We start from the raw sequence: 23,759 nt of genomic DNA on the forward strand, positions 1-23,759 counted from the left end.
AAAGATCCTCCGCTATACCTTTAAGCTGTGTGGCGTTATTGTGATATGCAAATAATATTAAAAGTTGCTGCAAATTAACTACATTTTATTGAAATCAGAGCAACACTGACATGACAACAATGACAACAATCTAAAAAAAAGCACAACATTTTCAACAATCCCTCATTTCTGATGCTCAGCAGCCGGTGTTGACTTTTTGCAGTCTGGATAGATCCGTCGGTGATCTTCCACCACATGAAGGAGAAACTGCAATTGTTCTTCAGAGTGTGTGAGATAGCCATTGTATTCTTGAATCAGAGCCACTCCTCTCTCGGCGTGATCATTGACTGCTTTCATTGCATGTATGGTTGCCTGTGCCTCCTGATAATCTGCTTGATTCGGCCAAAATTCCGGGTCAATTTCAAGGAACGTAATGTACTTTTTTAAACCAAAAAATTTGCTCTAAACCCAAACAATAACCAAGGTGATCATCAATAGAAATATGTATTGATTCCACCAGGAAAGGTAAATCTGCTAAACCGGGTCATGGATGGATTAATTTGGATTTAGTTTCTACAATAAGTAAACTGAGATATGTATCTAAAATACATATTTAGGAATATATGGTGCATTAGATGCTTTTATGGAGATTTTTGGGGAATTTTACTAGCCAGGTACAATACCAATTCAAATGATCTGTTTTTACGAAAATCATCAAAATCTCAGAAAGTTTAAAGCTATTGAGCTACCAGTAATTATTATGTTACTGCCATAAAGATTGGCATGCTGTATTTTCTTATATAAAGGAACAATTTAAAGGGTTAAGAGCATGACAATTGGAAACTTTAAAAATAAGGACCACCATAGTATGCATACATAGAGAAACACAATATACAGCCTTTCACTTTTAATGCTTTACTTGAAATCAATGACTCACTGGCCAACAAAATGTGATGCAATCTAACTTGTTCCATCGTGTGATAACGTGTCAAAATTATGTCTAAAATTCTGAGACCACTGGTGAAAATACTTTATATAACAAACAAACTAAAAATATTTAACATTATATTATCAGCACAACAATTAGCATGGAAATGAAAATTACAGAATGTCTTAGTATTAAGTTTGTGCTTTAAAAGCAGCAGCACTCAAGCTATTAATTATAAATGAACATGATGATCTTGTTCTCCGGCATGATTCGAGATGATCCAAAGAGATTCTTCTGCTTCAATGGAAGACAAACATCTGACTGTCTGTACAAAGATTCACATGATCAATGTGAATAATGCTCTGTAAATAGTACAGAATCTGATTGTTCTTTGTCATTTTGCTTCATAACATTGTTTAAAATGTTATAAAACTGTCTGGTTGTTTCCAGGTTTAAATTAGATTTTGACTGTGAAAATAGATTTTGGACCTTTGACTGTGAAAATAGATTTTGGACCCCTCCGAACGTCACATTGATTCTCATAAAAGAGAAAGTACATCTAATCAGACAGTGTTAATGCATTACTAGAGATACATGTAACTCTTGACAAATATCTGTTCGTCAGTGTGTATGCCGGTCAATATGGCTATTTTCAGGGTTGGATGAATGGAAAAACATCATGAAACATGTAAACATTCAGGTTATTTTTTAATGATCCATAAGTATGAGTTATAATGGGAAAATAAACAGCAGTTTTTGTTGTTGTTGTTTTTGGCTGAATAATGGAAGTTGATGGAGTGATGAATCACAATGAAGCACACGTTGCATTGGTGATTCTCCAGAGCGTTGTCTTCGAAAATCTGCAGAGAAAATAATAAATGCATCTCTAGTACAGTGAAGCATAGAGGAAGAGTGCCATTGTGTGGGGAGCGCACAACGACTGGTATTGTTGTTGGTATTGGTGAGATACTTTACTGTCAAAAGTCATTTAATGCTTTGGAGTTCAGGAGAATATTGCAGAATGGCTTGCTTCCCTCAAATGAAAAGTTGTTATCAGGCTCATGTTTTGGCTGGTCAAAGTGCAGATTTGACCCCTATAGTGAATCTTTGATCTTACATTTAACTGAAACGAACTGGGAGACATTTTTCAACTATACTTATGAACTGTTTGAAGCCATTAACATTGAGTGGAACAACACTGAATCATCTTCCTGTAAAAAACTGTCTGTAAGTTGCTATTCCCTGTTTTATCGGTTACTTTATCTACAGTATTTCTGCAATTCTTGCTAATTTCCTGACCAGTGGTTTGCGGCTTCTTTTTTTTTTCTTGTCCAGGACTGTATGTCAAAATGTTTTGGAAACGACACATAAGGATAATTGGTTGTAAAGCTCCATGCCTGTGGTCTGGTGGAAACACACTTGTCTCAGTGAGTAAAGACACTAGGGACTTTCTCACTTTAATAGTCACACTCTCCCAAGACTTCCAACCCACACAACCACAGCGTCAAACACCGCCAACCTGGTCACTCACTCCTGTGTGGTTCCCATGGTCCAATTCTCAGATGTTCTGCTGACACCAGGATTTCATTGTTGTTGTATTTCCAAATCTCTGGTACATTTGCAAAGAGGAAAAATACCATGCCGGTCTGGCAGGATCTTAGAGGATTGGGTTTCAGCCATCTGCTGTAGTCTGGGCCTCTCCAGCAAGGCTGGACTGTCTTTCCCCATCGGGTCTGATTTATCAAAGCATTCAGTTCATGCCAGATTATTCCGGTGGTGCAAAAAGAGGAAGGGAGCGTGTAATCGCCTAAGGCATTCGATGTGACCATAGATATTTCTGGTGAAAAAATGATAACATTATCTAAAGAGTAGTAAATCTGGGTCCCATGACTGAATTGCCCCATCCCATTTCCCTGCGCTTATCGGGGTTAGAATAGAGGTGGGTTGGGTAAACCAGACATGTAAATACAAAGCTCCTGACCCATTTTTATAATGTCATACAGATAGAAAAATGGGTCAAACTTCAGATATTTTACTGTTTTAAACCAGGTTAAGCCATTGGATAGAAAAAAAATCACTTTTAGTCTGGCTGTGATTGTATTTAAGTATAAATATATTATTTTACTCTGTTGTTTTTATTGTGGATCAGCTGATTCAGTTGCATTGCCTGCTGTGACCCTGAACCTCTAAAAGGAATTGTTGTCCTAATATATACGAGAGATCTGGATGAACGCCAAGTCAAACAGCAAAAAACTTTAAGAGAAAAACCAAATGTGCAACCTTGGTGGTCTAGTGTGGCCGATTTAAGCCGGTCTCTACGAAACAATTACTTTTTAAGCTCAACCCAAGTTTACTTTGAAACAAGACCAGAGAACATTAGAGACCCCGGCTTCTTGGGGGTAAATTGAGCTTGTGTCCGGAGTTGAGGCATTATTCGGGATGTGTTACCCAATATGTGGGATTTAAAACCTGTTGTGCGAACCTCTAGCTTGTTTGCCATTGGATTTCGAGTGAATTATTTAGAGTCTCTCAGATTAAGGAGGCTGTGAAATCATTTCTTGAGGCCACTGGAATGGTCAGAGGTACCATTAAGAGATTAAACATGGCGTGTTTTAATATTACTAAAACACGCTTGCCTTCTGTTTTGGTGGGACATACCAACAGGATGTTGAACTTTCAGGCGTGGATTTCTGAGAGTGGGGTGATGCTTCAGTAATTTAGTGGGGGAGGTGACTTAAACGCCTCATCCACCAGTCTCTAGAAAGCATGTCCTGTTGGGCGATTCAAAGCTTTTAACTTCATCGGATGCAATATGCAATATGTATGGGATAATGTACATTTTCACTACAGTCGATATTACAATTGATAACTGAGACAAAAGACGTCAGGTGTCAGTAGCATTGATAAAACAAAAGGGTGCAAGTCTTTAAGTAGCACAGCAAGTAACATTGCTATGGACATCTTTGAATATTACGAAATATCCGACTACTGAATGCCACGATTGACCAATCAGAATAAAGTATTCCAGACAGATGTGTAATAAAGTGAAGTAGATAGCAGGGAATTATTGATGCAAAAAAAAAATATAGATTATGAGTCGTGCTTGTGAGGAAAACATTAAGATCTGATTTGCCCTTCATGAAATATTAATGGAGAAAGGCATGTATGGCATCCATTATTTTATACAGTCCATATGTACTTTACTCTATACAGATGTAAAAAAAAAAAAAAAAACAGCTGAGTGATTTGTGCTTTGACAGTTCTGGATTTGGCAGACCCAAAATATCTGTTTGTGTACAATACACAAAATAATTTCTGCATGCTTTGGCAAAAAAAGTTTGAACATGCATATGTGAACAAAAGGCATGCAGAGGCAGTGAAATAATTATGAAGGGTTCCCTTCAAAGTAGATTAAGGGCTGTCCTTAATGCAATGGTGTCTCCATTTGGTTAAGATCAAATTTCATATCCTCTAAAGTAGGCTAATTACAAATGTGACCAGTCAAGAACAGTTTGACTGACGGATCTATAAAAAAATAAAAATAAAATAAAAAAAAGACTACAACTGCACAATATGTCTGTAAAGTACGGAAGCCCTGAACCGCAACGTAAAAAAATGTAAATATGTAAAACATTTTTTTCTTCTTCTAAAATTACGAGGATAAAGTAGAAATATTTCAAGATTAAGTAGAAATGTTTTGAGATTAAAGTCTAAATAAAGTCGAAATATATATATATATATATATATATATATATATATATATATATATATATATATATATATATATATATATAATTATTATTATTATTATTATTTACGTTGCGGTTCAGGGCTTCCGTAGTACAGCTTTTTGCTAGACATGTTGCACATTTACAGGTGTTTCTTTAGGACTTTTGGCCCTGTGAACTTCTAGTAAATAAACCTTAGAAAATAAACTTTATTAAAACTTCATGACTTTTCAGACATAATGTACAGCAGTGGACATCCATCCATCACAGTTTTATTCACCAATACTTTTTGTCATTTTTAATTAATACTGTTGTGGAAATAACGGAACTGGACATTACGGTTTAAACATGTTTTGAAATAAAATGGTCAATTCCTTCATCTTGCTTAAGCTAATAGCATTTTGGGTAAATATAAATAATTTAAACAAGTGAAAAAATATGTGTGAACTGCATCATTTCCAATCAGACTGTAATTTAATATTTAATTAAGTGATATATCCTAAATACACACTTAATTAAATATTAAATTACAGTCTGATTGGAAATGATGCAGTTCACACATATTTCTTTCACTTGTTTAAATTATTTATATTTTTTATGATTGATTTTATATATTAAGATTGAAAGTATGGGACAAGTGTAAAACATTAAAATGTCTTCATTGAAAATAAAAATAAATAAATGAAAGCATGGTAAAAAGTTTCCAAAACTTCCTAAAAAGTAGTGTGACTTTCTAACAAAAAGAAAACAGTGCCTGTAAGAAATACTCTTACAATCAGTTTTGGAAGTATTACTCCAAACAACATGGAAATTCTCTTGCTTCTTCAATGGTTGAGTTTAACTTTCCGACACTCACCCTTGGCTCCATTGTTCCATATCGGACAATGTTGTTCTTGTGTTGTGACAGGCGGATATGTTGTGCTGGGGGTGTTCAGAAGCCAAAACAATTCTCAGAACGACTAGAATGTTCCTCTTTCATAGGGGTTTTGTGGCTTGGTTTGGGGACGCCACAGGCACTTCGGAGAGACTGCACACAGTGCTGAGGCCTGAACGGGGCCCCTCGGTCTACTCCCACTCTGACCGAGCTCGCTCCATTCCAGAGGTACACACACACACACACACACACACACACACACACACACACACACACACATACTGCTGACTCCGTTGACTGAAGGTGCCCCCACTGCGAGTCAGTATATAACAAAACCCAGGTGAATTCTTATTCTGCGAGCGTCAACACTACAGCGTTTTGGGAATCTTTCAGTAATGCTTATTTAAAATAGTCGACACTGGACTGAGTCTCTCTAGTACAACTTACTCCACAAACATTTAGGTGGCTACTGTGTATTCCTGTTTAAACGGCAAACAAAAAGATGTTTGACTTTCATACATAATCGCAATAAAATAATGTCCTTTTCTTGATAGGTTGGTTAAAATGTGCCTCCTATCTCTGTCAACTATAAGATTTCCCAAAATGTGTAATTTTCAAAACATTGCGCTGTTCGTTTAAGCTTCCTGACCAGCCAGACTACAGCAATATTGATTTAACAAATGGCGTGAGTTTGGGGCAGGGCTATCTGTTTTTCGACCAATGGCGGTTGGAGAATGTTTGATGTTAACAATCATAGTTTTTGCAATGCAGTTTCCATTTGAGATTTGAACTTAGACAAACTCAAACTCTTCAGTAAAACCTCTTAGTAAAGTTGCAAAGTGTTTAATATGCCACAAAAATGTGTTTTTATTAAATTAAGACAGCTGCCAAATGAAGAACAAGCTGAATGTGTCTTTCACCATACTAATGTCTGTGGTGGTTGCTGCTCTACAGATGGGCAACTAAACAAAATGATTCTGCCAAAGAACATTTCAGTGTGGTTTGTGCTCCTGGGGCCTGGCACTATTCTGAGGCTCGCACCAAGCAAGACAAATATGTTTTGGCATCTGTTACATAAACCATATTTATTTTATTTTCTTTGGTATGTGCGAGTGTAGTCATCCATACCTGTTTTGTTGATGCAAACCAAAACAAGCTTCATCATTTGTCATTTGGAACGCTGTGATGTTCTTTGATGTCGTGAGTCAATGAAAAGCCGAGCAGGATTATATTCATGTTAGTTTATTGAACAAGTCTTTGACTCAGTATGGGACAGAGAATGACTGACACTTTTATAATAATACTGTACTCTATGGCATGTCTGCCTTTTTTCCAGTAAATCTCTGAAGTACAATATATACACAGTCTTAATATGATACATACTGGCATTAGCAAACTAACAACAGCCATTACATTGCAATTTGATGCTGTTTAATCATTTATGATTGAGGGTTAACTGATTTGAATCCCCTTCATGACTTTAAATACATTCTTTCCCTTGCATACAAAAGTGGATTTAAATGACACATCTCCACTCTTCCATTCACATACAGTGCTTTTTCTCCAAAATATACTAATTTTGCATCCACTGACTTAAGAAAAAAACAAGAGTAAAGACATTTTCGATAACAACATACCATTTACTAGCTTAAACTGTACTATTTCTCATCCTGCCAGTATTATTTTCTGGAAATGTCTACGATTTTCTCCCAGTCTGGAGAGCATTGATGCATATTTCTCTATATATGCATACAATGAAATTATTCATGCAACTAATCTCAATAAAAGCTATTTCTTTTGGATATACACATCAGACAGAAAAAGTTTTCCCAATCTGATTCATTGTTTAGAAGCAATAAAGTCAGATCAATACTTCTGAAAATCATTAATTGTATGTTCCAGAAAAAATCTGAGCAGGTTTCTTCTTGAGTGTAAATCTGTTAAAATAAATCAAATATGTTTGATTGTATTGATAGAGCTTGTGCAGCTTGTATTCACATCTCAAACATGTGAATTGTTAACCACTTCCTTATGGTGCATGGATAATAATTACAGTAGTAACAGACTAATGATTGAAAAAGTATTTAATAAAGAAGATTAAATTTCTAACTGGTTGACCTTAAAACTGTGATCCATTGTCTAGTAGATAATTTCTATAGCTTCGTCTCAGTAAGCTATACACAGTTGACTGGATTTAATATGGCTGAGCAGCTGTGCAGTTATGATGCACATCACCTTAGCAGCAAGCACTCGAGAACACACAACCACCCGCACACAACGACACACACAAACACATCTTTCCCGCTCCCTGATATCAGTCTCACTGAGTTATTTCTGGGTGCTGTAAAAGTTGTAATGTAATGCCCGTTGGTGTGTGAAATTGAGGTAATTATATTGCGTTTACTAGCGTCTACCAGGTTTTATAGAAAGTGTGACCAGAAAACTCAATCTAGACTGAAGAGCTTATGCTGTTGTGGATCACAACACAGAGAGTCTGGGGCAAAATGTGAACTTGAGCTAAAAGGGAATAGGTTGGTCAAAAAGCATCACATTAGAAGGCTATGCCACATATCCTGTAACAGATTACACACGTTCAACCGTTTCCCCCTCCACCAAAAGGACCATCAGATGGGTTGAGATTTCCCCAGGCTCAAAAACCCAAAGAATAGACATAGCTTACACAAAAACAGCACTTAGTGGTTTCTTCTTGGTCGCCCACTCACCACAGAGATGGACAAATAAAGTTAAGTGTTACAGAGGTTCCAAAATTTCACAGAGACACACCTTGTGGTGAGCTTCCTTTCTGCACACAATATATATATCCAGGTTCATGTGCTGGCTCTACTTCTGTGGATTCAGAGTAAGTGCTAGTGAGGGAGAAGCAGGTCCGATTGGACACAAGCCCTCATGTGACCACCTGCTGTACTGTTGAGCGTTCATGAGGACATGATTGGTCCCCGCAGTGCAGCCTCTTTAGGAGCCGCTGGAGTTTATGTGAAAAGTTCTTGTTCATTTGCCTGTACATGAGGGGAATGACAAAGCTACTGCAGAAGGCGAGCAGCACGGATAAACATCTCAGGAAGAAGTATGTGGTAAGGTGGTGCCTGTTGGAATAGCTCCCAGGAGCTCCAGCCACTGTGTGCACCAGTAAGGTCATGTAGTATGGAGTCCATAGAAGAAACTGCATGCACACAGAGGCCAGCAGCAACCTGTGGATGGAAGGGTCGAGCCTCCCAGAGTCCTGGTCCAAAGGCGTGGACTCCTTCCTGATTCGGAGGATCAGCACGAACGCGTAAAGCACGGCAACCGCCGGCACCACATACCCAATGAACATCATGATGGCGTCAGCTGCCTCTTTGTTTTGCATCTTGGAGCACTCGATGATCTTAGTGGAGACGTGATTGCACACATAGAAGAGCAGCGAAGAGAAGCTAGTGAGTACGGCACCACCCCAGATAAAGCCGCAAACATGCTTGGTGTTGTAGACGCTAGACATGTAGGTGCGAGGAAGAGCCCGCTCAATATAATAGTCCAGACTGAGCAAGGTAGTGGAGTACATGATGACCAGAGAGGAGATGTTGAAGAGAATGAGGAGGGTGATGTAGATCTCATTGTTGTATTCCCACATGGGCCAGCGTGTAAAACTGGGGCCCAGCAACTCTACTGGAGCCACCAAGTTGAGCACCAGACCAGCAATGGCTATGTTCACAAAGTAGACATCAGGCATGGTCATGGTGACCTTGTTGGAAAGGTTGACCACCACCAGCAGGGCATTGTAGCAAAGCCCCACTGGAAAGCAGACAATGAGGTACACCAGAGAGAAGACGGACAGAATGAGTCCGAAGTCCTGGCAGAGCCGGAGGTCCACGTTGTCGTCCGTCTCATTGTAAACCATGCAACTCCACATTGCTAGACTTTCCAAAGGTGTCTGCTCCGTCTTTCTGAATCAGCTGTAAGAAAGAACATGAGCAGAATGTTAATGCATTGGTTTGTTTTCAAAATTATAAAACGCTTTTATTACCCGACAAGATCCGGGGTGTCCAATCCTGCTCTTTGAGGGCCGCTTTCCTTCAGAGTTCAGCTCCAATACACTGCCTGGGAGTTTCTAGTGATCCTAAAATCCTTGAAAAGCTAATTCAGGAGCGTTTAATTCAATGATAAAGCTAAACTCCAAGAGCAGGATTGAACGCCCTTGAACAAAATGATGGATAGCTGACAAATGCACTGATAATTTCTCTAGGTTTACAACTTTATGTAAGTGGGAAATAATTACATAGTGCACCTGTAATTTGTTTCATTACTTTCTAGGTGTTTCCTGATCAATGGCTTGCAAAAACCTTCTTGCTGTTGTTACCACCACATAGAGAAGAAAACTGAAACCATACAGCAATGCACAACAAAAACATTATCTCCACTTCCCTGCATCTTACAGACTGAATTAAACTCAGCACAATATGTTGCACTGAAGAGCAAAACCCTAAACACAAGGACTTCATTTCAGTCACCACGTGCCATTAAGGATCATGTTGTACAAAAAAGATGAGGGACACCATTATATGACATCAGATGTTTCTTTCCATAACAATAGGTTCCACCTCTCCAGCTCAGCACCTTGGCTCGTCGGGCGGTGACAATGCACGTGCTGTGACCAAAGGATGGAATAATTCAGCTCTACGGCTGTGAGTCGGGCAGATTTATGGCATGAGATGTGACATGTCAGGGGAGCAGTGGATGCACAGTGTGAAGTTTGAGTTCAGGATGAGGTCACAGCGCGGACACATGCAGAGAGCTGCTCTGCAGTCCACTCATTAAAACATAATGACATAACGCTCTCAGTGAGCTCTCACAATGTGAACAACACTTTTGTATGATTACACACAGGCTACATTATTGCTTTTTAAAATTTAATTAGCTTCCTGGCTTCTTTTATGTAAACAATTGGTAAAGAGAGCAAAGTTAAGGAGGAAAGAGAGCAAACAAGCCAAATTTGAACCTGGTTTCCCGTGTTTTTTATATGTGATAAACGTGTGCTAGCTAAAGTTATTTGTCCCTACTATCTTAATTTGGAATAATCACAATCATTGTGCACTTCCCATTCACACATACTTCAATCTTAATTATTTAAAGTGACTATAGAATATATGTTAAGTGAATATATTCATAATAACAACATAAAAACCAACAACAATTCAATTAAATCATTACTCACAATTATTTGCATGACAATTGTCAGAAAAATAAAATAAAAATCGTGACTGCCCAAGTCACGTTTCTGACACAAGGCTTCTGGCTTTTGTGTGCATGTCACCATGTATTTGGTCGTAGAGTTGGGAGTCTTCCCAGGCAATGCTGAGCACATCTGAGCAGATATAATGACTGTTGAGTGCATGTTCCTATGTCTGCTTACATAACACAGTCACAGATCGGCTGTTTTGGCCTGGAGACAGGCAGCCATGGATTGCTCCACTATGACTCTCGCCAGAGGGTGGGGGAACTCATTTATCCTTTTCACCTTGTAGTCAAACACCTATGGTGAACCAGCATGTTTTCTGCATCAACAGCTCTGTATGCAGCACTTTATGTTGCGGTCTAACCGGTATGCAACTACCAGTAAATATCTTCATGGCAACACTTAAAAGGGTTAAACTCTGGTCTAGAGGAAAAACTTGTAAATAGGGATGTACGATATATCGGTCACCATTTTGGTATCGGCCGATATGTGTATTTGTAATGTTACCGTTATCGGCCCGATAAGAACATTTGTTCGTCTGTTCGTAATGATGGTTTTGAATAGCTTGAAATATGATTGGAATAACTTCAAAAAGGAAAATTCGGTTAAGTGCAACATGTGCAGCGCAAGTCTGTCGTTTAGGCTACATAAACTTAAAATGAGGACATTATAATTGTGTGCTTGGGACATGGCTTTCAATGGTGAGACTTTTGTTTTTGTAATCAGGCTCACAAAAATTTAATAAAAATCAGGATTTAGATTTATCGGCCAAAATATCAGTTATTGGCTTTCAAATATAAAGAAGTATCGGTATTGGCCAAAATCTTCATATCGGTGCATCTCTACTTGTAAAGACTAAATTGTTTTCCTCACTGGCATGAGACTCTGTCCTGTTGGGAACAGGAGAAAAGAGTTGCCGTGGGAAAAAAATATGTGATGACATGGTTTCTAAAGGGCAGGTGTAAAAGTCTGATTCCATAATGGCCATGCCGGCTTTTCTGCATGAATTACTTTCAAAAGAAACAAAATATCTTGCAAATGGACTTTGCTGCTAGCAAACACAATGGAACAGCCAAGACTAGTCACTACCTGTGTCCTTATCTCTCACTTATAAACAGTCATCATCCTGTTCCCTTCTTCCTCTTCCTGTGACCATGGCAACCAATTGTACAAATAAGGGCAGTACTGCTGAGCTTTAGTTGATTTTAAATAGGAAGTTAAAAAGAACAGCATTTATTTGAAATATAAATCTTTTGTAAGATTATAAATGTCTTTAATGTCACTTTTTAACAATGCATTCTTGCTGAATAAAAGTCTAATCTTACCGGTCCCAAACCTTTTTAATGGGATTGTACATTTTTGTACACAGACGACTATTCAACCATCCTGCCCATCCTTACCGTACATCCCTTGCTTTTCAAACTTGCAACCAGCATCTTGTCTGCCTCAAGAGACCATGACCAAACACTGTCTATGCTGGAAGACTGAAGCATTCTTGAGTGGGTGCAAAAGGTAGTTGACATCACTGCTTACTATAAAAGCATGTCATTTTGAGAATAGTTCTTCTAACGCCTTCAGCTCACGGCTCACATACACGAGCAAGCACGACTGTAACGGTTAAGTGTCCATCCACTGTGTACCTCTCAATGTGCCCTGTTATTAACTGTACCTCCCTCAAACAAACAAACAAGAAATCTTGGCTGACCATGCATCTGGATGAAGAGTGTTATGGGAGTCGAACTAAATGCACTTGACACTTTCAGAGTAGTCAACCCTCCGCCCGTCAGATGAAAAGAGGGCTGCTCCACACCCCTCGTATCCCCACTGGAATGTACAGCAAATTCTCAGAATCGGCTGAGTGATGTCACATGATTGCATTTTCTGAGCTTTGTGTGTGTGTGCGTGCTGCAAGGGTTTAGGTAACGAATAGTAAATGAAGATGAGGACTGAGCGCTCTGCAGTCAAATCATGTTGTGCTACAATACATTTTTTACTTCTGTGTTTCAGCTGCAGGGATTTAGAAATAGAAAGCAGACTAAGAGGAAGAAGACGAATTTGGAGTAAAAAATACAAGGCTTTGCATATCGAAATAGAGATGACACACAAAAGTGAGGTAAACAAAAATGACATAAAACAATTTCTACGAATGTCTAAATATGGTACTGCATGTTAAAACATCTCAGTGATTACAATGGAAGTCTTTTAAAATGTTTGCCAAAATGTATTCATCTTTCGCAGAAGTGCGCCATACAGGTTTCTTGGTTTTTGCCATTTTTAAAGAAAACTGTTAATTAACTGTAATTAAAAACCTGTTAATTATCTGTAAGTTACCATGTACATAACCAACTGTAAATCGGTATATTTAATTATTATATGTAATTTTACTGTAAAATACTGCAAAATATAAAAAAAAGTTTCAAAAAATAAAAGTAGTTAAGAAGTAAAAAATAAAATAAGTAAAAAATATGAATCACCATATTTTATGGTGAAAAACTGACTGTATAAAAAAGATGGACTGCGTTAGGGATGCACGATATATCGACCACATATCGATATCGGCCGATAAATGGTCATTTTTGATGTTATCGTTATCGATCCCGATCCGATGAGAAAATAAGGCCGATATATCAAAGCCGATAGATAATAGATTATATACTTAAGTTGAGAGATGCGCGCTGTTCGCCATGATGGTTTTGAATGATTGGAATCACTTTGAAAACGAAGATTTAAGTGCAACATGTGCAGCACAAACCTGTCATATAGGCTTCATAACATTATAATAAGAACACGCCTGTAAAATAATGTTGTGAATTCGTGTTCGCCAGTGTTTCAGCGCGACGAGCGCATTGTTGCGGAAAGAGCGCGTATGGAGTTAAGCCTTCATGACAAACACAGCCAAGTTCGCTTGAGCATTCACAGCATTTTGTGCCATTGTAAGTTGTAATATGTTGATTATGTGTGTATATGTCTGATTAATCTAATATAGGATGCGTTTGGTTGAGTTAATGAACGATGTTTAGTTGCCGTGAGCGCGTTGTTGTGGGAATAGCGCGTCCAGAACAGGGATTACACGTTCTGACCAGCACAGTTAAGTTCGCTTGTGCATTCATGTCATTTTGTGCAGATATATGATAAGTCGTTATATTTAGTTTATGTAACATAAATATCTGATTAATCTCACATAGGGTGCGTTTCGGTGATTTAAACAAACCTGCTATAAAAGTTATTCAGTTTCCAGTTCCAGGTGCTCGTTCTCTTCAGCTTCATCGCGCGCATGATCAAACGGCAATACAAAACATTAAAAGATATGATTGGGACTGTCATATTATTATAATTGTATACACTATTGTAATAAAAAGTTGTACATTCTTTGGTTTAGTTGCATTATTCAGCAACCGTTGAGTTGATTAAAGGGATAGTTCACTTTGAAATTAATTTTTGGTATGTTTTAGCTTACCTCAAGGGCATCCAAGATGTAGGTGTCTTTTTTTCCGCAGTAGTTTCAATTTTGATATTTTTAGGTCAAACCGTTCTTGTCTGTCAGTCATATAATGCAGGTCTATGGTCATTATCTCAAAACACAAGCACAGAGTCCAAATTAAAACAATTCCCCATCGTCCAAATTAAAACAATTCCCCGTCGTCCAAATTAACAATTCCCCATCGTAAGTACACATTGATGGCCTTTATATGCAGCCCAATGTTATACAATGACTTGTTTGCATTATTTCGTTTTTGTTTTTTTTGTTAGGCAATACTTTTTATTTAAAATTTTATTTTTATTTATTTTACTCCTAAAAACTGAAGTTTGAAGTCTGAACTTAAAAATAAAATGTGGCACTGGCATATCATTTATTCTCCAAGTGAAATAATTTACCTATTTTTCAGGGGTGAATGTCTGTCTACATTTGTAAAATGATACATTTATGGTAGAATCAAATGTTGTTTTGTTTGTCTTGTGTATTGCCTTATCTACAACACATGAGTGTAATACGGTAAAGGCTGATGTATATGAAAAATGTGTATATACATTGGTATCGGACAAAATTAGTTTGAAAATATCGGCATATCGAATATCGGAAGTCTCCACTTCCGCTATAAAAAAATTTGTAGCCAAAATATCCCAGAAATAACCACTGTAATCTTGTGCCGATTACGTCATTTAGAGCCCGACACGCACAGGGTATCAAGGTCCCGCACATAGGCTACTCCCGCTCCCGACTCAATCGCAAGCACAGCTGGCGTTACACCAGGTTTTTATAGCATCGAATAACTAACTAAAACCAAACTTATTGGATAAATCAACACTTGAACATATGTCAGCATGATAAGAACAACTTAAAATGACAGAAACCATGGAAAAAAATTGTAATTGGATTTTCTTTCCGATTACATAAAGAGGGCGGGGTTTATGACCTATACTGCAGCCGGCCACAAGGGGGCGATCAAAATGTTTTGTCTTCACTTTTCAGGACATGTGCGGCACACTTGGGCTGTGTCCGAAATTGCATACTTCACTACTATATGCTAGTAGGTGAAAAACAAGATGACAAAAGGCGACAAAAGAAGTATGTTTGAATTCACAGTACTCATAAAAGAGTAGGCAAAAAGTTCCCGGATGACCTACTATTTCCAGCGTGATACTTAAGTGTGCATACGATGGCAGGGTGTCCGCGCGGTAGTAAAAAGAATCTACCAAAATTAAGGCCCTTGAAAGGTAGTAAAAGGTAACAAACGCAATTTGACTTGGTAGTAAATTTTTCATCACCACCTCAATATATGAGTTTCCATTTTTTTGCTTAATATTTGTGTCTCCATATTTTAACTTCATCTAGCATAATTTCAAAATATATACGGTGCTAACAACAGGACCTGACGGGCTCGACATTAACGCTTGTCCGGGATAAGTGGATTTTTTGAAGGGACAAGTAAAAGAGAATTGTACTTGCCCGACCGGACAAATAGCCTGATTAAACGTCAATAACAAAAAATAAATAAATAAATAACTAGGGAATCACTAAAATGAGAGAATGACTCTGATTGTATTATATTTCTTGTAAGTTGCGATCGATAGTGGATGTATTACTGACGGTAACAAGGTTGCGCTGTTGAGGCTCGCGCAGCCTCTCGAGGAGAAATCCAAACAAATGTAAACTCAGTTTAAACTCAGTTAACAACATAACGTTACTGCCAGTGCCAAAATTCAAAATGTGTTTTAAAATTTTTAATATGATACAGTTTAGCAACCTCACACGACGAGTGCTGTTTTCTTGAGTAGGCCTACCATCACGACTGAAAATGTGACATTGCTTTTGATACAACAGTTCAATAAACAGTTCAAATTAAGTTACTTACATTTTAGACACAATATTGACTGTTTTTGTTCTGTTTCAGCAGTGTTTCATTACTGAATGAAACACTGAATGAGTTTTGAATGAATTGGCTGAGTCAAAGATTCAATGTCCCATTCATAAACATGTCTCATTCTTGAATGAATCAGTTGTTTGAACGAATTGTTTGAATGAATGACTCAATGACTCGCTCATTATGACGGTCGCCTGACGCCTCCTACTGGCGGTTTACTTTCATGTTTAAAAGTATCATTCTTTCCAACGTTTCTTATTTGTATATTCAAAAATATTTTAAACGATCTCATATTCATAACATTATTTAATGCAGTTGTACATTTTCAGTGTAAATGATTTAATTTGATCAGCCCTTCCTAGGGTAACAACAGCCCTATATTATCTTTTTAGGCTATTCCAATTTAATCTATTGATAAAAATGTTAAACTAAAGATGAAGCATACATTGAATAAGATTTGGGGGGTGGGGGGTGGCCCTTTAAAGGTGCAGATATGACAATATGCAAATTTAAATATATCAGAGCTGATTTAACACAGATGAGGATATTTCTTCAGAATAAATTATATTTACAGCACACACACACCAAAAACATTCCGGACAAGCAACTTTTTTACTCGGACAAGTGAATGACAGATTTACTTGTCCAAAGGACAAGCACATGAAAAGGCTTAATGTCGAGCCCTGAGTGAGTCGGAGTTGATAGCAATGACAAAGTGCCAATGTTATTATTCACCTTATTAGGGCTAAGGGCTATGGTTAGGATAACTCAAGGGCTAGGGTTAAGATAAGGACAACTGAAACTCAACTCGACACTACAAAAAAAACATAATTGACAATGACAATACTTAATGATAACAAATAAACATTAGTGTACCTAATATGTATGATGGGTGTGACAGTGTCACACTTATACCATATAGTAGGTAGTAAGTGGTGCTTTACATACCCCGCCCACACCCCCACACCCCCCAAAAAAGGGCTGCTGCTTGATGTCGTGTTGGTAGTAAAAAATATTGTGGAGGTGGTAAAAAAGGTAGTAAAAGATAGTAAATTCATCTCTATGATTCCTGCATATACCCTGGATGGACACTTTACTATCCCATGAGGCCACGGGAGAGGATTTGTCAATGGCAGTGAAGTGCCGCTGGTACGTCACATGATAATGACAGCATGGCGGATGTAGTACGGCCGGATTAGATTCATACTACACACAGTCATACTATTTAGAACATACTTTTTTAGCACTTGCAAAGTAGGCTACTTATTCAAAATAAGTACACTCAAGAAAGTATGCGATTCTCAGAACATTCTCAGAAGTCCCAGTGTGACATTCATTTCTTCTATTTTTGTTATCAGTAATGGTTATAGTTAAATGTTATGTTATTTAGTTTATTTTTCTTGCATAATTTTAGTGTCATGTGTGTTGATGATCAATATGCCATTCACATAATGCCAGAAACATTGTCACTGTTTTCAGGGTTGCCAGGTCTGCGAAACAAAACAAATCAATAAAAAATAGCCCAAAACAAGCCAAATGACCCTATCCCAAATATCAAACCTCAAACCCAACATGACATCATGACTTTGCGTAAACATACACGCCACTTTCAAGTCAAGTGGCGTGTTATCTATACGCATTTTGAGCTATCCGCGTGTATGTCCACGCCGAAACGAACTGTCATCTTCCGCGTGTATGTCTACGCCGTTAAATGTCAGAGTGATTCCGCATGTATGTGTACGCCGCTAAATGTCCGAGCGAAACGAAGCAAAATGTATATCTACATCTGGGGAGCGATATTTTTTTTTATCGTAGGGGAAGTAGGGGAAGACTCATAAATGGTATTAACCCCAGTGACGGGTAGGTTTAGGGACGGGGTTGGGGTAGGTCATATTTATATAGTAATATAACGTTAAGTCAACGGCGTTGATAAACACGCTGAAAAGCGATTATGCGTGTTGATAGCACGCCAAAAATGGAAATACGAATTGGCGTGTCATATATACGCCATTTCATGAGAACCTAAAATACAAATTTTACAGTCATTGTTATGTGTTATACACAATTTCAACTTTACTATATAGTAGTAATCATATACATCATAATGTATTCAAAATCTTAATGTACTCATAAAGGAGCACACATGAGCTCAAACGCAGTTCCCCTCACTCATCATAGCACATTGGTGGAATATAAAATGACCAAAATATTCAATAGAGAAATGCAATTTATGCAATATATCAAACCTTTAATCCGCGCCAACAATTTAAAAGTAGTCCAATTCTGCTGTAAAATCAAGTGCTTGGCAACCCTGCTGTATTTATTTACAGTGAATTTCTGGCAACCACAACTGCCAGTTTTTTACTGTAAATTTAACAAAATATTTTTTTACATAGTGAAACAACACGAAGGTCAGTATGTATGAAATCAATGCATGGTGTTTTTACCCAACAACCCTCTTCCTAAACTAACCTTGCAACAGGCATAAATAGTATTAGTGGTCATCTTGGTATAGAGATCAAAGTGTGCCTCATAAATATTCAAATAAAAATATTTTATAATCAGCTGAAAATGTAAATTAAATGGATCCTCAGCCATGTGAGCTCAAAGTTAAAAGTGTCTGGTTTGAAAGTATGGGTGTTGCAAAGGGATCTTTCGCATTTTGCATCTACAAGTAACTTTATTCAACACCGACTCAACCCGTTTCAATCTCTCGTCCTTCAACAGCGCCATTCATTCTTACATGCTTTTCATCACCTACACGCAGCCGGGGCTCTGATGACAAGGACATTTTTCTAAGGCTTACATTACTTTCATGAAGCTGTGAAACACAAACAAACGTCTCAATTAAACCTCCTGCACATATCTGTGTTAGTCGTCCTGACACCACCACAGCAGTGTTGACCCCTGGGACGGCATGTTTTCTCAGCGCTTCTTTGTAGAGTTATCAGCAGGAGACATCACTCTGGGTGTTTGAGTACCGCGTGCATGGTTTAATCGCGAGGCAGTCTTGAACCGAGAAAAACAAATTCATTGCAGGGTCGTTCCTAGTTATACAAAGCGATTCACGTATGATTTGCCTAGCATAATTTGTTTACTGGTGAACATTATATTTTGGTTTGTACGTCATGTCTTAGCCTTGTGGGTTGTTGGGGTCGAATATATTTGGAATGAAATATATGGACTGAAGAGAATATGAGGGATCAAAGTTGACAACTGTATGAGAAAATTGGATAACAGGTTATGTAATCCTCTCATGTCCAGCTGGACAGTCCAGACCATGTTGGAGAGTAAAGCGCTCGCCAATGTCTTTAGGCAAAGATGCATGCTTCTCTCAGCTGTCTCATATGAGGTCTGCGATCTTCAACAGAACTCATGGCACATTGCCATCCTCTTACAAGTCCTACATGGACCTGATCCAACAGTAACGTAGCCTCTCTGGGGTTTTTGGTTGTTTAGGCAATCAAAAGAAGTCAATGTCACTTCCCTTGCAGCAACATCATTTGTACACATGTACATTGCGAAATAAACTAATGTGTCAGTGCGAAACTAAATTTCAGGCAAATAAAAACAACATGGTAATGCTTTTCCATATATATATTTTTTTTTCCTCAACAGAAAATTTATGGAATTAATGTTTGCAAACCTCAACATGTGCTACTCTTTCCAAAACCAAACACATACAACATAAAATGTAGTGTAAAATGCAAATAAAAGGAATTTTGATTATATTGAGTAAATATTACACTCCAAAACAGTAGTTTTCTTCTCAAAGGTCACTGGTGATTAACAAGTTAATGAGAATAAGCAACTTACAATCATTATTTTGCCAATTAAGACATGTTCCTGGATCAACATATTTTACTGATCCTGCACAAAATTCCTGTCCGATACTAATCCTAAACCTAAATCAGAGGGAACTGATGATGAATAAGACTGATGTAGAAGCACCTAACCCTGGTTGTAAGCCTAAACTTGACATTAAAAAGGTGTCCCTTAAATCTGATTGGTTGATTAAAACGTTGTTTCAGGATCAATAAAGATGTTGATCCAGGAACATGTTGTACTTGGTGAAAACAGCAACTTACAAATCGCCTTACATCAAGTTTAAAAACAATTAAACACCTGTAATTTGTTTGTTCAATACTTAGCTGACACCCCTGGTTTGTTTTTATTTTTAAATATTAATTCAAAATAAAAGTTAAAATTGATCAGCTATACAGAGTGTTTAAATGTAAAGACACAGTGTGTTCCCTACACGGTCTGTTGATGCTCACAGGATGTTCAAAGCCCATCCAGGCACCTTCATGGAAAATATAACCGAAAATACTAGGCTAAATGTACAAACCCCTTATATAGCCTGCTTTTTTTTCTACGCATAATCTCAAAAACAACCCGTACGAAAATGTTATTGTAGTAAAAGTGTATTAACCATGTTTTTTTGGCAGATGGATTTGTATAACCACAACCATTGTTAATTTGTGGTTACCATGTTTTTTTGTTTGTTTTTTTAAAGGTATTTTTATTTATTTATTTGAAGTAAAACCATGGTTAATTTTTAGTAAACATACAGCGGGGGAAAAAGTCTTCACAATGACTAAAAAGATGCGTATGTTTGACTGAGCAGTGAATATCATTGGTTTGTTTTTCATCCGGGCATTACACGTTTGAGTTTAACCTGTCTGATGTTGCTGTTGACTGTCACATATATGCCACACTTCGAGCGGTGAACTGTTATAAAGTGTCTAACGTGCATGAGACTGATGTAGCGAGCTCTCTCATCACTGCTGACTAGATACTGCGGATGAAATGCTACTTTAAAAACAACTTTTAACTCAATACAGGGAGGTATTGGCTAACCTACTCACCAGAGGACCAGTTCTTGGCACTGAGAGACAGCTCTCTACGGAGGCATCGGGTTCTGCTGTATTTCCATTGACATTTCTCCTCGGATACTTTGACAAAAGCTCCCAAATCGGTAGCTAGACTTCGTATTAAAAAAAAAGTAAGTAAAAATGCGATCGATTAAGTCGCCAATATGTGGCGCAAACACAGTTGCATATGGTACATTCGTCTCTGGTCCGTCAAAGCTTGTTCTGGAAAGGGGAGGACGCTGATGATCTTACTACGAATCGAGTGGTGCTGAACTCTACTGTGTGTACACACGTCACGTGACCCTCCCCCACAGTCCTCTTCAAGAGGTCCGACTGCAAAGTTATGAAATCTACTACGGTAAACCTTAGTTGTTAATATTCATAACACAAACTGTCGCTATTGGACTATCAAAACAAAGGCCCTCGTAGCTAATTCATATTCATTAGGCAGGCGTTTCGCTATTGGAAGGTTACCGAACAACGCCTGCGTAGGGTAATTAATATGCATGAAACTAGCCTTTGCCATTGGAAGGTTACCAGGCAACGTGAGCGCGACCTTCTTAATATTCATAAGCGTAGCCTTAACCGTAGTAGCATTCGTAATTTCGCTTAGCTCGCAGTCAATGGACGAGTGTAGTGGAGGGAGGGAGAGAGAGATACAGCAACTTTCAACAGCACACTCACTCACTATCGCGTTTAAAACCTGCCAGAGAAGCGGCTTTGAGTCTGCAGGTCAGAGGATTACCGATCCCGCAGCATTATTTTAGATCATTTTACACCGGTAGTCTGGATGAGGAAACTAACCTACTTGCATTTAATGTTGTCTTTATAGACGGTAAACTTTTGTTTGAGACAAATGCCTGAAGAAAACAGAATATTGTGACATAGAGTATTAGTAACAACAGAGTATGATTTTAAATGTATTTAGTTTAGTTGAGTTTAGGCAATACAAATAAGTCAATGTCACTTCCCATGATGCAGCAACATCATTTGTACACATGTACATTGCGAAATAAACTAATGTGTCATAGTGCGAGACAGAATTTCAGGCAAAAAGAAAACAACTACATGGTTGCTGAACAATAAATTAATGGGATTAATTTATGAAAACCTCAACATGTGCAACTCTTTCCAAAACCAAACACATACAACCCAAAACGTGGTGTAAAATGCAAATAAAATACATTTTGATTATATTTAGCAAATATTAGAATATGATTTTAAATGTATTTAGTTTAGTAAAGTTTTATAATACCGTAATATTCAGAATATTGATTAGATGTGGATTTTTCAATAGCTGATTTTTAAAGGTGCACTCTGTTGCAAAGGTGCAAAATGTTTTAAACAAACAAAAGTGCAGAGAAAATGAAAGCAATTTTATAAAATAGGCAGTTTTATTATACAAATGCAGTGCGTCCGAAATTGCGTATAGGCTACTGTCTGAGTAGGCTATACTACAATTGAATTTGAACTTCATGGCCGTTAAAAAAGCATGTTGTATATGAATGTGTGTAGTATAAATGTAATCCGGACGTACATCCGTCATGTTGTCATTATCACATTAACAGCGTCAGCTGCATCGCTTCACTGCCATTCATAAATCCTCTCCTGTGGCTTCATGGGAAAGTGTCCATCGTATGCACACTTCAGTATCTCGCCTGAAGTAGTAGGTCATCCAGGTATTTTTCATCTACTGTTTTTCCATACTATATAGTTGGAAAGTATTTGATTTCGGACGCAGCAATGGAGTTCTGCTCTGGTGAGATCACATGACCAGTCGTGTCACGCAATTGACTGAGTTACTCATATAATAATACTATGGCTGTGTCCGAAACCGCGTACTTTCGGAGTTGGAACTTCATGGTTGTTTAAAAAAGTATGGCTGCTTCCGAAATTGCATACTTCCCTACAATATACTAGGCAAAAAAAAAGTATGTGACAAAAGAAGCAGCACTCATAAAAGAGTAGACAAAAAGTCCCAGAATGACCTACTATTTCCGGTGAGATTCTGAAGTGCGCATTCGATGGACACTTTACTATCCCATGAGGCCAGGAGAGAGGATTTATGAATGGCAGTGAAGTGACGCTGGTAGGTCACATGATAATGACAAAATAACGAATGTAGTAGGCCTACGTCCGGATTGCATTCATACTACACACAGTCATACTATACATACAACATACTTTTTTAGTCGTCTTGAAGTAATTACTTATTCAACATAAGTACCTACTCAAGAAAGTTTGTGATCTCTGATGCAGCCTTTGTTCTTTAAAATGTATAAATGCAATCCGGTACTGCATTCGTCATGATGTCATTGTCATGTCACTGCCATTCACCAATCCTCTCCCATGGCTTCACGGGATAGTAAAGTGTTCACTGGATACACACTTCAGAATCACGCCAGAAGTATTAGGTCATCCAGGGTACTTTTCAACTACGTTTTTGCAACATTCTGCTTTTTTCATGTACAGTTTCTTGCCTGTTATCCACCTTATTTTAAACGTAAGAGCGGATACGGATGTAACTTGAATGTGCAAATGCTTCTACTGTCATTCACTTCCAATTGTTTTAACTGTACAAAAACAGTCTGTTATGCTGCTTGATATTGCAAACTGGTATTTGCTATCATACTATTTTAATAAATGATATTAATCATAAACAAACTGGTTTGTAGCGCAAATCGTTTTACCATTTACTGCTCTTTGTTATTCTTAGTTATTTCCCTATAGCTGCTAATGAAATGGACGTCTCGCATATTCAAAGAAAATAGCTTACTTCTGCT

The 23,759-nt window shown here is 37.8% G+C and overlaps 1 protein-coding gene across 1 annotated transcript; it reads right to left on the reverse strand.

Moving 5' to 3' along the window:
• Positions 1 to 6,735: 6,735 nt before the first annotated feature.
• gpr146 (G protein-coupled receptor 146) lies at positions 6,736 to 21,236 on the reverse strand. Its single transcript, XM_082189640.1, has 2 exons — positions 20,971 to 21,236; positions 6,736 to 9,459 (listed from the first exon to the last, which is right to left on the reverse strand). The coding sequence occupies exon 2, from the start codon at positions 9,414 to 9,416 to the stop codon at positions 8,415 to 8,417; it is 1,002 nt and encodes a 333-aa protein (XP_082045766.1). The 5' UTR covers positions 9,417 to 9,459; positions 20,971 to 21,236; the 3' UTR covers positions 6,736 to 8,414.
• Between the last annotated feature and the right edge of the window lie 2,523 nt (positions 21,237 to 23,759).

This window comes from Leuciscus leuciscus, assembly GCF_965113295.1.
Source record: "Leuciscus leuciscus genome assembly, chromosome: 1".
NCBI lineage: Eukaryota > Metazoa > Chordata > Actinopteri > Cypriniformes > Leuciscidae > Leuciscus > Leuciscus leuciscus.